An 18,680-nucleotide genomic window follows, 5' to 3' on the forward strand; every position below is an offset into this window, starting at 1 on the left:
ATGCACTCATGCCAGCACAAGCTGTTAACTGTTTGCTGGATAAGGTTTCATGGCCCGGCTGTAAATGGTACACCAGCCACAAGAAATACAGATGATATTCTGCTCAGTTGTACAACATGATGCAAAATTGCTTCCTGTCTGTGCATGTGACATCTGGAAAGCCTACTGGCTTCATATAGTAGCTAGAGGGAAACCTCCTTGCTGCATCATCTAATCAACATATAACACCCCCTGGCTTTGTTTTGTCATTATAGGCTTCTTGTGTTGTGATTGACTCCATCATTGCTTTTGGTGCAACACTCTGCTTCCCCTGCTGTTCTGGTAGAGCAGCGCCACCCAGTCTGTCTTGAATTTCCCATTAAGACCCAATTAGGCTGTGATAGGGGATAGAAGCCACATGGGTAAACCCTGCCATCCCACAGCGCGCAGAAAGGATATGTTAATGGACAACCTAGTGTGCTCAGTGATGTGTAGTCGAGTACATTTTCATAGCCATTTACAGGTCTCATTTTCTGCACATTATAGCTTGGCCTAGTGAATCTTTAAATGGCACCTTGCAGATCAGTCAGAGCTGACAGTTTACTCCTGCCAGGCTGGATGCTGACATTAATTCATTTTGAGAGGTTAGCCACAAGTGGTTGAGGAAAGTGGAAGAAAATGATTTAGTCACGAGAAGGGCTGGTTATCATTTATACCAGTACCACTACCAGGACAGCTACCCTTGAAGCGATACCAACACCATTCTAGTACTTCTTTCTACACCCCTTATGTGAATGGAGTGGTGTGTAGCATGTAGTATAGCCATAATTTCAAACATATAGGTACATTTTATTATTTATTACTAAGTTAAGTATTGTAGAATTAGTCTTGTTTGGCTGTTGTTAGAAAGAATTCACAGTTTGAAGACATTTGTGTGGTTAATTGTTGACATTTTATAGAGTTAATCAGCTAAATAAGAAAATCAAAGTATGTTCTGGTCAAAACAATAACAAACTGAGATTGAGACATCCACACTCTAACTCTTAATTAATTTGGCCAATTCAGTAAGGCAACTGTCAGTTTTCACGGTCTGTCACGATGGAAGCCCACTGCTTAGATTCTGGCAGGCCCACACATGTCAAGCAGCTCTCAAGGCTTAAGGAACTGGACATTTTTGCTGATTTACCACCATCACCCTTGGCTGGCCTGTTATCTTTATGTCTTTTTGTTGCAAATGTTCTCCATTATCTGGGAACATTTCAGCCATGTTTCACCCATCAAAAGCAGAAGTGACAGTTGATAAAAATACATGATCCATCTGCAGCTGAATGTGGCTCTTAGTCGCCATCGCTCATTCATGTAGATGGAGGGAACAAAGCAAAAAGGGGGGTGGGGGGAGAGGATAATCCTTCAGGATCAGCTGTGTGTGGGTGGACATGAGTAAGTGCAGCTGGCACAGTCTCTCTCTCTCTCTCTCTCTCTCTCTCTCTCTCTCTCTCTCTCTCTCTACTGTCTATCTACCTCTCTCTTTTCCTTGTCTGTCCTTAACTAACACACTGACTGCTGTCCTGTGCACAGCGTGGTCGGGACTGCTAATTAGACAATGTGCACTGTATGAGATTGTGTAATTTGCCCTATCTCTTCATGAAAATGATAATTTGACAAAGTGGCTAAAATATTGTGGCTATCCTATCTGACGCTTTTTTTTTTTTTACAGAACACAACTTAAAGTATGATTTGGACATTTATTCTGCACAGGGGTTACCAAGGCAGGGGAGTTTTTTTCCAGACCTGCTGTCAAAGCTAGATCCTGCATACAAATTTGGTTTTACACCCAAATTGAATTTATTCAATTCAGTCATGATACTCCGCACCTGACTGGTTTGGATGTGGATCGTTTTTGGGCAGATTGCCTTTGCTGTGAGTTGTTTACTGTCATATGTGATGGAGGAGTTTAAAGTCACTCAAGATGATGGACATCTCAGATAAGCCGACCATCAGCATCTCGCTGCTCATGTCAGAAGACTTTAGCTTGGCAGTCAGAGACGTGCTGAGCAACTTGCTGTGAGATTCATAGCAATCAAGGACTCGTCCAGAAAAGCAGAAAATGTCCTCTGAGTTTGTCAAGTATTTACATGTAATAATACTTTGAAGGTAACATTTTATTTAAGTCCCCTATTAAGCATTTATAAGCAGTATACAAACATTTAATTAATTATTGTACGCAGCTAGAAGGACATTTTAGGACATTTTAATTGCTTATTAATAAGCAATTATAGCTTCTCTTATGTGGACATTATTTTTTATTTTTACAACAGTAATTTACTATATTGTCATTCATTATTGTGTGGCTACACCAGCCTACACTCATGGGTACCCACAGGAAGAGCTATAGCTGTTGGCAAATACATTAAAGCACTTATATCTGCTTACATCTGCTTTATAATAAGTTCTAAATAGGCGATATAAAGAAACTCAAATATGATATTTTTGACTAAATACCTCTATATTGATAGTACGATAATATTGTAGTGTTGACTATTAGTGCTTTCACAAAATTTTTACACAATAATCAGTAATGTGGATATAAAGACTAAATGGGTAGAGAGAGTTTCATATCACAATATTGATATATCAATATATTGCCCAGCCCTAGTTCTAAACCAGTTAGTAAATGTATATATATTGCATTTAAATAGACTACTGAATAGGGGGACTGTATTTTTGTCCCTCAGCACTAAATGGCTGTCATTCATACAGATGGTTTGGGTTGTTGTTGATTAATTGTGATGATTCAGTGATTACTTCATCTTGGCTGAGATTCTCTGCATTTCAAAAAGTCACTTCCTGGTCTGTTTTCAGCATTAGATTCTGCAAGCTGTGTCCAACATGATGTCTGAATTTCTTGGTGTACAATAGGAAAAAAAGTAATGGATTACCTACTGTCCCTTTAACATTTGGCTTTTATGTTAATGTGAATTCAATATAGGGCATTAGAATGAAGTATTTAAGGGTGTCTATTTCAGCTGAAATGTAATCAGCTCTGTTTCAGAAGAGGACTACCTGTATCTATCAGGTACATGTGCAGACAGCTGAAAGACAGACAAAGGAAGGGTTTCTCTTTGTCCTATAAAGGTATAAAGCCTCTGCGGGCTGACAGGCAGGGAAATGGCAGATTGCAAGCAAGATCTGAGGAGCCTGAATGAGGCTCTGTTGCATTAGTCCAGAGACCAGTGTCAAACTGACTGAAATGGCAAACAGCAACATTGATCACTGTGGCGCCTGACTGTGTGATACTGTCAGCTCTCACTGAGTTATAAGCCATCCTGCTCTCCTTGCTGATGATTTATTTCTCTTGGGTCAAGCTCTGTTCATTCTTTTCTCATTTGTATGTCTCAAGATATAGAAAAAAACATTGTTCTCTTCCCTGGTAGAATAAAACTTTCCTGTTTGTAGAGAATACAAAACAGGTGTTCTTTCAAAAAACGGACCAGCCTGGATAATGTTCTCAATGTAAATCCACTTAAACAGATTCCTACTCTGAAAGAGATTTACAGTACAGCACAATTTGAGAAGGAGCAGAAAAGCACTTTGAAAAAGCGCTTGGAAAAGTGGCAGTCCTCCAGTTTTCAGAGGAGAGTGCTTCGTAAGCTGCAGGTTGAGTGCATGAGATGAATGAATGAATGTATGCACGTGACAGGGCCCTACAATGTATAATGTAAGGGCTGCAGTGGCATTGTAATCAGTCGGCACTTTGCACTTACCTTTAAGTGGTATCTAAATATAATAACAGTAACATTTGCCATGTGGGCCATACTTCATTCAAACATATGCTTCATGCTGTATGTTTGCGCTGGCTTATCCTCTCTTTTTCATTTACTGCTCAGTGTACAAAAGAATAAATGACTGGTTCTGCTTGTTCAACAGATCACATCAAAAAACGTTTGGCTTTACTTAACACCCACGGATATGTACTTAAGGTAGTCTGCACCCTGTGCCATTTATTTATTTTGACACCATATGTTATTGAATTGTAAATGCACTGCAGAGATGGACGAAGTGCCAAATGGAAAGGACCCAGCATATGAATGTTACCTTTGGTTTTGGAGCTGAATTGAAGCATTTGCAGATCACAAGGATTGCTGAAGGTACTATCTTCAGTTAAAGCCACACTATTGATACTGCTCAGTCCACTGAAACGTCCCTCGATGTGTTAACCATACACAGAATCAAAATGATGGACGTAGCCTCCGTGACGTCACACAACTGTTTGTGGACTCCCATTTTGAATCCTGAAGTTTGGCATTTTGACTACCACCATCTTGGATGTTTGAAGTCAGAAGTGACCATATTTGGACAAGAGGGGGAAGCTAACCCTAATGCTAGCTGCTAACCTGTGCTGTGTCTCAAATCGCGTACTTCCGTTAGTACACTTCTATGTAGTATACTATGTGCGCTATGTACTTATTGGCGTAGTGCGCAAATTTCGACAGGGTAGTTGTCTCAAACCAAACACGGCCGTTGTGCACTCACCGGAAATGACGACCGCAAATTAACTAGCTAGCAAACTAGCATTAGCATTGCGTTATTGTTCGTGGTACCAAATCATTACAGACTGCTAAATTAACCCAATAAACCTACTGCTGGCTAATACCCGACAACAGTATAGTGGTGCTTAGTGCAAAAAACACATGTATTTATACAATGGCGACCATTGAGGGCGAGAAGTGTCCAAAATTCCACACTCAACTTCTTGACCGTTTTGAGTGCACCATTCGGGTACTCATAGTGCACTGCATTTTTCCATACTTCTCAGTGTGAACGCACTTATGCACTCAAAATATTAAGTGTAAGTACAGAAGTACGTGATTCGAGACACAGGGCTGGTTAGCGCGATGCAATTGCAGTCGATGATTAACTGTGATAATGCTAATGCTAAAACCATTAAAAGAAAATGCACATACTGGAAAAACTGAACTTTCGACTTCTTACAAGATCTTTGAATGCAACCAGATGCTGAACAAGACTTTTGTTAGGCGACCAAATGTTACAGTTAACTTTCATAAACTGAAAACACACTGAAATAGCCACAGCTAGGGCTACACCTATACTGTGTGTATCTAGGGTTACTTAACAAGCTTTGTCGCTGTGGTAGCAACTTGTCATCGGATGGCACCCAACTGTCACTCAAAGCATCCACGCTCTTAATTATGTGTAACTTTAAGCCTTAAAAACATTTAAATGGGTGAGTTATATAAAAATTCAGCCCTGTACAAGCGTCATGAATGTTGAAATTAGCTATAGAGACCAACACCAATTTTTGCACCACTCAAGTTGGGCATTTTAACTTGGGGGTCTAAGGGGACTGACTCACTTTTGAAACCACCCTCGAGTGGCCATTACAGGGACTTAATTTTTTGGCACATCTGCGCTGGCTTCATATCTCAGCCCTGGAGATTGCCGCTTTGTGTTAACAGCTTAATTTATCTCCACCACTGAAGCACTTCGCGTCATAGCATTGCTTTTTCTTCCCGCATCTCTGTCTCTTTTGACTGTATAGAAATTGTACTCTTTCTTCCTTGATTTGAGTATCCAAATTATCCAAATTAATAATGGATGGTGGCACAGCCAGTGGGGATGAGCACCTGATAAAAAAATGAGTTGTGCATTTACTTGTGTGTGGGGAAGGAAGCCATGCAAATTCCAGGGCCTGTTTTCAGGAATAACAAATTCAAACGAAACACAAGAGATGGATTGTTTTATTAGTGCTGTCTTACAAGTCCAGTCCACATAACAGTGACAGTATACTGTGTATATCAGCAAGTTTTACAATTGTATTCATTTTATTAATCTTGTGATAATAGTATACACTGAATTCTAATAGAAAAGACATTTACAGTATGTGGATTAATCGCATCCCTCCTCCCTTGATGTCATAGATTAAATTCACAACTAAAATAGAAATTTGTTATCAAGCACTATTATCCAAAAGCTAAATTAAAACTCTTAACCCTTAGCTCATACACTTGAGGGTGCTTTATCGACTCCAGTATACACTGGAGTCTTTAATTATGCAAGTTATCAAAACTTATTTGATGGCATTAATATTACATGCTTAAGGGATGATGCAATCATGTAGCCTGACTGTGATTCGGGTCCCAGTGTGAATCTGCCAGAAGAGATTCCAGCCTGTTTTACATGCTCACTTAAGCAACATTAAAACACAATTACCAATCTGGAGGGATGGGTGATAAAATATTAGCCATCCTTGCCTAGTCCCACATTTTTGGAAGGCATTAACTGATGACAGATTACAGCAGGTGAGTCCTAACACATAACTCACTCCTCAGTCTGCCTCAAACACTTCCCATGACCTACATGTTGTAGAAAGCTTACCTCTTTCTGACATGACAACACACTTGTTATATTTGTCTCTTGTATTGGCTTTTTAGCTCTCTCAGATTCTCCCATTACACCCTATTCAATTTGTGCTCATAGCTGAATGTCAGAAACATCAAGCACAATTTCTTCCACCAAATATTCTGACCATAAAACACAAGGGCCCCTAGTAAAGAGACCTAGCCCAACTGAGTAATAACTCCTCTGTATTATGCTCTCCCATTAATGTCATACATTACTGCCATGTTTGGTGTGGGGCTACTGATGTGGCTGCTCTATGAAGAATCCACTGACAGTGTGCAATAATTTGAATTAATGCATAACAGTACCACCTGCTACATCTGACTGGCAAATGGATGTCTTTCCTTGGTATTGTGGACATGCTCTTCATAAGAGACACACATTTTGTCGGCAAAACATCCAGGTGAACATGCAAATAGTTTTTGATAATGTGAGAACAATAACAACCAAACAACCAAAATCTAAACTGGACTTCATCTTGCATGTAGGAAAAAGAAGTCTAACATGGCAGAAGCAATGTATTATCTTTACAAAGACATGATTCAGCCTCTTGCAACCAACAGCTCCTATACTGCCCAGTTACACACTCATGCTCAGTGCACTCTGCATTGAACTCTAGTGTTTTTCACACTATTATAGTATTTATGTAGAGTGCCTGGAGCAATGAACTGCGATAACAGGAGGCCAGTGATGAATGAGCAGCTCTGATGTCTTTGATGACTACACATGTGTGCACAAACCATTACTGACCAGCCAAAAGGAAAACAATACATGAGAGAGGTGACTTCTTAGATTGTCCAGTGCACACATTCTGATGTTCTGCAGTTTGAGATATCAGTGTCTTTTTCAGTGTGGTAATAACTGAGGATATTTAATAGTGTGTGTTTTTTCCACACCACGCTTTATTGGGGTAGATCTTCAAGTGCACAGTAATCCTTGGCTGTATTATGCGTGCTTAAAAATGAATCATGGAATTGCAGTTAACTAAACTCCCTGCTTTTTAATGTAATGCTAAAGCCCATTTAGCACAAACAGCTCCATTCTCGCTCGGTTGCTGGCAATGATGACGGACAGACAACCCCAAAACAATGGTTTAATAAACGGCTGTTACAGATTGATTGGCTACCACTTGAAGTTCTATAAGTAAAGAAGAGAAGTGGTGATTGCGGTCAGTTGGCAATCAGCAACAAATTGTCTGCTGAGTGGATCCCATTTTTCGTGACACACAGTGGTGACCTGTGATGCAGTAGGTTGATTTCAACTTCTGTTTTTCCTTCATTAACGTGTGAGTGTCAGAGGATGAAGGATGAAGTCATTTTCGCAGGATAGATATTTTTGAACTTATGGCCCTCAACAATAAAATCATTTTCTTCCATCCTATATACAGAACATTGTATGTCACTGAATTATTCTGATTAACATTTCTTTCTTGCGTTCTACTTGCCACACGATGCAGTTACACTGTTTTTGTTCCTCCAAACAGTGTGACAGCTTTTCAAATGTGAAAGGCAGGAAATAACTGAAATTAACAAACCATAAGCACAATAAGGCACAAGATCAAAAACCATTTATTTTCATGTCGGTATATATTTTGTCAACATCTTCTGCGGAAAGTCAGACTGTCCAAAACAATTATTAAAACCATTTCTCTTTGTGGTGTCATCAGACAATGTTCCAGTGTTGAGAAACACCTTAAGGCGATTTTAATCATTTAAACTCTTATTGCAGTCGGCTTCCCAGCTTTGAATCATTACATTGTTATGAATCAGTGTTTCTTTTTACTTCCTAGTTTCCAGTGTTGAAGTTACATAAACTGCATGTGCTCTCAGACCTTAAAGTAATTGATACTTGCTAATAACTATAACTTGCACTTGCCAATAACTATATATTAAGTGGGTAAAGATAAATAATAGAACAGCTAAACAAGACAACACTTAAGATATTATGATATCTAGTTTCATATCACAATATTGATATATCAATAAATTGCCCAACCCTAGTTTTAAACTATGTAGTATATGTATATACAGTATATTGCATTTAAATAGACTGAATAGGGGGTCTTAAATAAATATGATAAATATTGTGAAATATTTTTAATTATGATAAGACCTGTTAGCATTGTCCTCCAGCACTAAATGACCATCATCTATACAGATGGTTTGGGTTGTTGTTGATTAAACCGACACTTACCTTTCTGGAAATTTTACGCTTTTCTTTGTTTAGGTTAAAATGCTACTAATAAGCTGATGGCACACTAACATGTAAGTGAATTCCACCAGCGATAAAAACTCATAGTTATACCATTCTCATATGGTTCTAAGAAAACTCCGACCAATCAGAATGCAATGATTGGCCGAGCGTCCTGTCTGTCTTCCCCACGTGGAGGCCTCCGACTGATGTAACCGCTCGCGTAACATCTTAGTTTGCCTCTAATGTAATAGTCTCTCAATCAGAGATCTCCGCCTTCTGATAGTCTGGGGACACTCCTTTCTAAAGTGTGTTTAACACACCGGAGAAAACGGCCGGCAACAAAGCAACTCCTCTTTTTAAAAGGACACGCCCTCCCGGAAATATGCGCTCCCCCTTTTCTCGTCCGCAAGGAAACAAACACACAGAGAGCTTGAAAATGGATGCCGAGAGATTTAACTCTGTTTTATCAAACGTGTGCTCAGTCCACAAGATTGTGGAAATGAAGGACTTACAGCGACTTTGTTTAAAACTTTTAACGCAGTCGGACTGTGTTTACGAGCACAAGAGTTCAGCGAGCCACTGAAGGACCGCCCTGCAGATTTACTATTGGTTCTGCAACGTAGGGAGTTTTTTTTAAACTCTGAAATTGTATCCGCCCATCTAACACAAAATCAGGGAGAAAGACATCAGTCTTTAGTTAAGCAAAGCGTCTAAAGAGTGACTTGTGAGTCTACTAATGTAACATAGGCTGTAATGTTATATATGTTGCTATATGTTGCAGTTGCTAATGGCTAACGTTAGCCTACTGTAGCGTAGCCTCTGAAACATTAACGTTATCTTCCTTGTGCGTTTCCACTTACTAGTAATGTTAACGCTACTATCTAACGTTAGAACTGTAACCTTATTCTAAAACTCATCCGTCATCACTGACTCCGGTTGAGTCTGTCATAGACGTAATGAGGACGTAATGGAGGAGGGGGGAGTAGGCCTTTGGAGGGAGGTGGAGTTGCAGGAGGAGGAGGATAGGACTTTGGAGGGAGGCGGGAGTTGTGGATGTTCAAATAATTTTTTTCTAAGTGCTGTGTGAAATGCAAGAAAGGTAAGAGTAGCTTTAATAGTGATGACTCAGTGATTACTTCTGGTGGCATTTTACTTGAACCAAAATGGCACCAAACGCCACAGGTGTGTAGTATATTCATACTATCAAACATTTTGGTGGCATCTCAGCACACTCACTTGCCAGCTCCGTTGAATACACTATGCTTGACTACAGCACACCACACACTGTATAGGTTGTAGCTGCTGTAATAGTGGGCCAATCACAAAATGCAATAAATTGAAGAATACTTTTGGCGATTGGTTGCAACCAAATCCATACAAATAGCCATTTGTTTCTAGATCTGAATACAGAAAGGATCAAATCCAGGTATCATTTGAACTAAGAAGTTTCAATAGTACCACTTGGTACTGGGTAATTCTGATCAGTATCTTAAAGTTAGTACTGATACCCAGCCCTATTGGTAATTGGTTTGCATTTACAGTCATGTCATCATTTTATTCATTTTTTATGGCTCTATTTGTCTTTTGATTTTTCCAGGATCCCAGAACGAAGCACAAGTTCAAGATCCACACCTATGGGAGCCCCACCTTCTGCGACCACTGTGGCTCTCTGCTGTATGGCCTCATCCACCAGGGCATGAAGTGCGACTGTGAGTACTTCATTTGATATCTCACTCAGCGGTATCATATGTCCTCAATTATTTTCTAATGTCAGTTCCGTGTATCAAGTGGTGTAGGGCCTAAAGTTGATGGTCAAACACTGAAGCAGGAAACTTAGTCCTGCACCGCTCTGTTGTACAGGTCAATTAGGCACAAGTATGGCATGCACAGGAAAATAACATGGCACACGATATTCTTTTTTACTGCCAGTTCATCAGCATCATGTCCTGAATAAAACAAGTCCATTGTTCCTCCTCACTGAATATCATAGGCCTTTGTGTTTCCCTTCCTCCTTCACTTTCACTCATTAAAATCACACATTGTCTATTTTCAGTCTGCAGCTATGTTCCCTGCACTCTGAATAGGCCTGCTATCAAAAGCTTTACAGAGTCTTTATTAATATCCCTCACTCCCTCAGTCTTCTTCCCTTTAATCTTGTGTTAGTGGATTAGTCTGAATGCCTTAATGAGCTCCTAAATACATTATCCTCCACCTGCTACAGACCACCAGTTATGCCTAATGATTGCTCCGGGGTGTACATAAATAGAGACGTGGAGCGGCAAATTATTTTGGCAGATCAATTGCGCCTCTAATCACACGACAATAAGATTGCACTGTATTATATCCAAGCACTGGTGAGCTGCATAAGTTAGCAACATAGCCAGTCTTTAACATTATTATTCACTCACCGAATGACTTGTTGGCATGATGATGTAACCGTTGGGAACTGCTCCAAATCTATGACAGGGTGGTTCAGCTGGCAGACACACATGCCATGTATGCATGACATCACGGGGGCTGAATCTGGGTCATAACCTTGTTATCTCCTCCCTCACAGAGCTTTCCAAAAAAACCATGCTTTAATATTGTGCCAAATGTTTATGATACATGAACGAAATTGAAATCTGTCCTCATATAGATAAAGTAAATCTCGAGGAAAAAGCAGCTTACTGTATTTGAACATTAAGCCATAGGAGGCTGCACACATTTGCTTTTGTAACATACTGTAATATGATATCTTCATTATTTATAGATCATAGCTATTTTAATAAAAAAAAGAATGTGTTAAAAATACACAAATGCATGAAAATCTTATATAATCCACAAATAAATAAGTTGCTGTCAGTAGCATGTTCATGTACAGCAGCATCTGTATTTCAGCCAGCTCTAAGGAAGCCCTGAGCCATTCAGTTTGAATTGATATGCATCAAGAGAAAAAGCTAATCTTGATCTATGTAAAGCCCTCTTCACTAATGTCTTTTATCTCCTCTCTCTGTCCCTCCAGCCTGCGATATGAACGTCCACAAGCAGTGTGTTATGAACGTGCCCAGCCTGTGTGGAACCGATCACACTGAAAGGAGGGGGCGTGTTTACCTCAAGTGTGAGGTCACTGTGGATAAGCTGCAGGTCACAGGTAGGCCTCTGTCTGCCCCTCTCTGTTCGCACACACTGGATTGAATGGGCTTATAAAATGCAAGGTGTGAAGCGCCTGAACTGGTTGATGTGTGTTTATGGCAGATGCTTGATGAAGATGTGTTTCTGTCTATGTGTGTGTGTGTGTGTGTGTGTGTGTGTGTGTGTGTGTGTGTGTCACTGCAGGTAGGCTGAGATGAGGGTGTTGGTGGTAGCAGACACTTTTGTTCTATTTCGGTTGTGAAACCTGGATCAATTCCAACACTTTGCCTTTTTTTTTTTGTCCATAAACCCAGACTGTTAAATTTCACACAGGCATTTGCTTTCAATCCCCTGCTGCCATTACTTCTGAAATGAACCCTGCTCACCATTAACTCTGCCTTAAAGGTCCAGTGTGCAGGATTTAGGGGGATATATCGACAGAAATGGAATATGATATAATAAGTTTTCTTTCATGTTTAATCACCCGGAAAGTAAGAATCGTTTTTGTCACCAGAATGAGACGTTTACATCTACATAGGGAGTGGGTTCTCTTCTACAGAGATTGCCATGCTGCACCATCATTTTTCTACAGTAGCCCAATATGGGGAAATCAAACGCTGGCTTTAGATGGAGCCATTTATGTTTTTGCGTTGGCCACCATAGTTAGCAGCCCCTCCATGATGAGAGCATAAAATGTTATGTTAAACTGCTTTATTCAGTGCTTTTACTAGTTTAAATCACTGGGTCCATTTGTTTTGGAGAGAAAGAGACCTCTGGATAATTCAGCTCATGGTAAAAACCTTGTGAACGTCTGACTCTTTTCTGAGAGAAAAGATGAGCACACATAAGAAGGTGTTGGGCCAGTGGCCTGTCTCTGGTGAGCCAAACAGTGTAGGAGAAACGCTGATTTGTAACATGAAACAGCTTTATTCAGTGTTTTTACTGGTTTTAATCACCTGGGGTCGCATTCATAAAACAGTGCATAGGATTTATATTAAAAGTGTACGTGTGGACAAAAGCAGAAAATGGTGTGTGCCAGAAAATATCATGATTAATAAAATTATGCGTACGCCTGACAGTGCACAGTGTCCTTTTATCAATCCCAAATTAACTTGGAATTGTCGGCACATGGATCAGCCTCATATCCTGCCCTCTACATGCCCACATTCAACTATAATAAATGGTCAATGCAAAGCACCTTGTCAAGGTTAATGCACGGAAATGAGCCTGCTGATCAATGGGACTTGACCAGTGAATCACGGCAACAACCAAGTGTCACTGCGTTGTTGTCTACAGCATTTAGACTGACAATGTGCAAAAATGATCATGACAATCAGTGTATCCCTGACCCTGGGATATCATGTAAAGATGAAAGTTTGATAGGTGAACACAATTTATTTATTTATGTTTGTCTTGGCTTGCATTATGAATAGGACTCAAAATAATGCAGGTGGTGAGGAGAAGTGTGTGACAGCCACCGCAATGTCTCCAGTGCGCTCTGTGCTTACACGCTTGTGTTCGCCGCAGTGATTTTACACACAAAAACTATCTGAAAGGGCTCTCTTCTGAGCCCGTGAGGGTGGGGATGTGATGATGAGACAGCGCCGATGAAATAATGAGCAGAATTGGGGGTGATATTTGAGTAAGCTTAGGATTTTTACAACTGAAAGGTGTTTATGGAAAAATTGTGTCTCACTAGCACAAGCACTAATAACACCTCCGGATTAAACGTTAATGAAGTTGATGTATAAGTAACGTGTGATATGAGGCAAAATAAATGTGTGAGAGCTCATCATATGTGTCGCCAATATCCCCTGTCAGCAAAATGTTCATATGCATGAGTCAGAGTTTCCCTATAAATATGCACATTCTGCACAAGTTTGTTTTTATAGATCACAACTTTTGCATGGGAAGTGGCATACGCCTCTTTCAGGCCTCGTTTTGTGTGTACGCAATGTTTATAAATGAGACCTGTGATCTGTTTAATTGATCTGGATAATTCAGCTCCCAGTAAAAACCGTCTGAACGATAAACACTGAAGGGATGCTAAACAGGAGAAGTTTCAGCTGGTTGCAATCTGCAGTCTTCATCACTAGATGTCACTAAATCCCCTAAATCTTACACACTGTTGCTTTAACTCTGATTCTGATTCCTGTATACCAGTGGATACTTTCCACTGGAATTAATAGGAAATAACTGGAATAAAATAAAAAGATAAGGGTTATCTGCTTAGGCTGTATAAATAGGCATAATCAGTTAATTTGCTAAACAAATCCATTACTTTGTCAAATACATACAGTGTGGAATGTGCCATATGGTGAGTTAGTTTGCTTGCAAGGTCTCTATCGGGGAAAGGTACTCTATCTAGGCAGCCCCAGATGCAGTGAATCTAACTGCTAACTGCATGGCTGGCCTTGTAACTATCAGCTATTAGTATGCTGCAAAGGCTTTTCCCTTTTGGTGCACAGATCGATAGAGCCGCTCCTGCTAAACATTCTCCAATAAGAAGCAATTCACTGTTACGACACACTTGGAAGGCAATCCCAGTCCAAATATGTAGTCCTGCAGTGGTGTGTGGTCTGCTGCGTGGGCCCCGTGTTGTTACCCTTTTTAAACAGTCACGACTTGCTTCTGTGTTGGCTGGAGTTTCTGACATAACTGAATTGTCTCTGCAAAGCACACTAAACGCTTGATATATTCGTTTATGTCTCATCAGAATTTCACAAAGACGGGATCTGAGCGCTCTGCTTGTGAGCGGGGTCGTGGCTTTACAATCAGCTGTCTTACCATTATTCATTAGAAGGCTATTCTGCACGATCATATCACTGGCTATGCCAAACGTTTTAATTACTGAACCCTCCGGTTTCAAAGACACACCTGGTCTTTGTCTGCCGAGCTCAGAAAAAAGGGTGTAATGAGATACTATTAATAGCATTTACTTAATGTAATGTAATCAGCGGTGATGTCATATATCAGAGACTTTTTACATCCTTAAGAAATCCTTCTACAGCCACTTAATATTGTCTGAACAGCTAAAAAAGAGTAAGGCTTTCTAAAATAAGGTGCATATCATATCTAATCTATACATTAATGTTCTTGATAAAGATTGCTTCCATACTTTACTGTAGATTAATGTGTTTCTCCTCTACTTTCATTCATCTTTTGCATTCCTTTGCTGCTTTCTGAATACAAATGATACATACAACTACATGTAGGCTTAAGTATTTTAGTTTATAAATCACAAATTATTTGACAGTTCATAATTATTGACTTTGCAGACAGTGTTGAATAATCCTCTCAGAGCAAGTAGTGGCTGACTGGCTGCTGTGGTTAAGCTGAGATCATTTCAGGCGTAATCTGTCAAATGTATCTATTGTGACGTTTTCAGTCTGTGGCTAAAAGTAGCACAAAAATGAACAGTGTCTGGTTGATGGTGCTGTGAGTGTAGTGTTGTCAGTTTTGAAAATGCAAGAGCTGCGGTCATCCAACGTGGCTGCTGCAGAATGCTGCATCACTGGAGCGGCTGCGGCTCTGTTATAACTTAGTAACTTTTAGGTTGTTATATAAAATGAATTAAAAATTGTATATGCATGCTGCACATAGGCCAAACTATCTGCGTGTGTTTGTTGCACAAGTTTATTTGGGAAACAGTGCAGTACAACAGCGTGTCTTTGTAAAGGAGCCCCTTTTGCCTTGTATTTCCAGGCATCCTGTAAATCCCTCTGGCTGTACTGTTGCATTAGCACACCTGCTACAACAATAGTGGCTGCAAGGAGCCAACGCATAATCATTCAATTAGCTGGCTTACAGAGGTCAGTGCATCACAAGACCCTGGCACTGAACTTCACTGACTTATTCACTTATCAGATTATCACTAGAATGAACAATGGGAATGTGGGCAGGCATGCCTAACACAACACGAACATTAGGGACCATTTATTTGAGTAATGAACACAATGACTTGTGCATGTTTGTCTCATTCACTGTGCTCATTATCTGAAAGTTTGCTCTCCATATTTGCATTTAGGATCGTTGCACACAGTTGCATTCACTCGAATCACACTTTCCATTAGTCTCAGCTAAAAAAGGCAAACTCCAATGGTGGAAAGGATGGACATATATGGGTACATAAAGCACTAATTATGATTGGTTATGACTAATATCGTGCATGGTCTCGCCAAATGTCTGACTCTCACCTTTGGCAAGTTTGCTTTCCTCAACTGTATGTATTACACAAACACACTCGCATAAAGTAGTTTACTTTCCCAGAGAATGTATTTCTTTTAGTTGTTGTAAATATCGTATCTGGGTCTTACAATAGTTTATAAATATTTAGCCTCCATAAAACCTTTTTATGGCCAAGTGTTGGAAATACCTAAACAGTGACAACAGTTTAAACGCCAGTTGAGCTCATTTCAAGGCACACTGAGTTGGTCAAATAATGCACAAATATTTATGCGATATTTTAGGCTGAGACCGTGGTGTCTCCCTCTCCATCTGGTGGTACCTCTTAATATGCATTTATCTCCCACAGATCAGTCATCTGCTCCAATATATGTCACGTACTGTATTTGCAGTCAGTGTAGATTATACAGTTATATATATATACTGATGTATTCTCCTTGGGATTAAGTAGCAGGGTCTGCAGCAGTGTTACTTAGCATTTAGAGGCAGAGGAATGTCCACAGTTATAGAACTGAAAAAAGAAGAACTAAATTTCAAGGTGACAAAACCTGCTGTAAAGTGCAAAACTCTTGAATGAACAGGATTTAGTTTACACTGAAGACTGCAAAATAGACTCTTCTCTGCTCCTGCCTCCCTCTCGCTTTATCATTCAGTCTCATTGCTCTGCATCAAATTCAAGAACTCACAATATCCTGCTGGATGAGATGGCTTTATTAACACTGACCCTCTTCACACAGTCTCTGGCTGTATCTTCCTCCGGCCCAGCATTGCTTTCATTTTTGCTAAACCGCGCACTGCCACAGACTGTTGTCAGCTCGTGATAATGATGTACAGTATGTGTGAAAGCCCATGCATATTTCATGTGCACCAGTATGCATGAATGTGTGTACGCCAGGGATGGGAAATCACCATTATCACCTGCAATATTGCAGACTCTTGCCCCCCCTGTGGTACATAGTAGCCAACTCCTGATGAGGACACAACATGCATGTTATCATTTGCATGTGCTCTCTTCCTTGTGTGTGTGTGTGTGTGTGTGTGTGTGTGTGTGTGTGTATAGAACTGCTGTACCAGCACGACCAGCCCACTCAGGCCAGATTGTATCATGGATTACATTAGCTGCTGTAGACGCTGTGCAGACAGCCTGCCAAGCAGAATTGTATTACACTGGTGAAGAGTGTTTATCAGGAAAGAGGTGCGGTGGATGGCTGGAAGGAGGGAACTTTGCATCTCCTTCAGATGTATCATTCCACAAACACACAAGTATCATCCTTTTATTAGGGTGTGAACACTCTGACTGTGTAATTGTGCGTGCATAGTGTGTCGACGCCGGGGCTCAGTTAGCTGTTGATGATCAGTAAATACCTCCAAATTGTAGGCTGGCTGCTATAAACCACAATGTTGTGTATGTATACACGCGTTGAACACAGAAGATTACTAGGTCATATTTTAATCATTTAATAAAGCAATTATTTTTTATAACATAACCCGGCACTGTTCATATTTGCTCTGAAACAAAGGTGAAGCTGTTGACACAAATTGCTAGTTCCCACTACTCTGTGTGGAGTTAAAATGTTTTTTTAGAACCATCTGAGTCAACTGTATGAGGGGTGAAAGTAACAGAAATAAATATATAAAAATGCAGTTGATAAAAATGCATGTAAATTGAAAAATAGAGCAGTGAACATGGATTGGAAATGCAAAATATAGTGATAAGTTATCAAGGGATTTGATTAATTTAAAGCTGATTTGATTAAAACAGTCGTGAAATGTTGAAAACAGAGCCACGTCTTATCAACTTCCCCATCTTACATTCATCATCTACAACACAAATTGCCATTTATCAGTTAAAGAAAATGGCCTCAAGGATGGAGTGATGAAATTGCTTTGGAATTAATAGTGGAAGTGATGAAATTTGAATTTGAATTGAAAAATGGAGGGGTAAAAATGGACATGAAATGAAAAGTGTAGTGATAAATTATCACGTGATTTAATGACTTTGTCTACCATCCATCATTCCCAACACTCAACAGACATTTAATGTTTATAGCAGCGATTTTTATTACTTCTACCCAAAATGTCAGTCACAATCAAAACACGTCCACTGACCAGCTGATCGAATTTTCAGCTCTTTTCAACCAGCGCTGTACTCACAAGAGTTCTCTGCTAATCTGCCCGTGAGCAGAGCTGCCAGCGGCTCCAATCATCTGCTGGCAGGCTCCAGTGGTCAACCCGCAGATGATTGGAGTGGGGGTTCCAGCAAGGAAAGCCAAGCACTGCATCTGCACACACTGCATTGACACAGAGATGGTTGAAAATCAGCAACGTTTCTCTTTGAGGGGTGAAAAACTGATCTGTTGGTCAGTGGGTATTGTTTTTTGATATGATGTAAGTGTCAGTAGGGCGTTGGCAATGATGAATGGTAGACAAAATTGTACACCATGGAAGCTAGACCAGTCTTGAACCTCAGCAAAGCTACTACTATTTATAATGTAACAAAAGTTATGGACAGACTTTGAATGTCCGGAATTAACAATGTAACATGGTGCCTTTGAGTCGAGAGAGAAAGCTTGATTGAGTGAGCGCAAGAATGATGAGTGCAAGAATCCCCCAACCAACCCACAGAGCACACGCACTCAACTCTTGAGTGAGGAGTGAACCAGTAGCTGGAGCCAAAGTGTATACCAGGAAGTGACATGTCTGCCAAGGGAAGCAGCTGTCCTTTAAACCCATACATGGACCCACACACGAACTCCAACCAGACCAACAGCAACACAGACTTTTTGGCA

The 18,680-nt window shown here is 40.2% G+C and overlaps 1 protein-coding gene across 2 annotated transcripts in view; it reads left to right on the forward strand.

Annotated features, from left to right (window-relative positions):
* prkcaa (protein kinase C, alpha, a) overlaps nucleotides 1–18,680 on the forward strand; it is a 211,742-nt gene that overhangs the window by 106,880 nt on the left and 86,182 nt on the right. For both annotated transcript variants that reach the window (XM_033624304.2, XM_033624302.2), the window contains exons 4-5: nucleotides 10,190–10,301; nucleotides 11,597–11,725. In XM_033624304.2, the coding sequence (XP_033480195.1) occupies nucleotides 10,190–10,301; nucleotides 11,597–11,725 (241 nt within the window). The remainder of the gene's footprint in view (nucleotides 1–10,189; nucleotides 10,302–11,596; nucleotides 11,726–18,680) is intronic.

The sequence above is a fragment of the Epinephelus lanceolatus genome, chromosome 3, assembly GCF_041903045.1.
Source record: "Epinephelus lanceolatus isolate andai-2023 chromosome 3, ASM4190304v1, whole genome shotgun sequence".
NCBI classification, from domain to species: Eukaryota; Metazoa; Chordata; class Actinopteri; order Perciformes; family Serranidae; genus Epinephelus; species Epinephelus lanceolatus.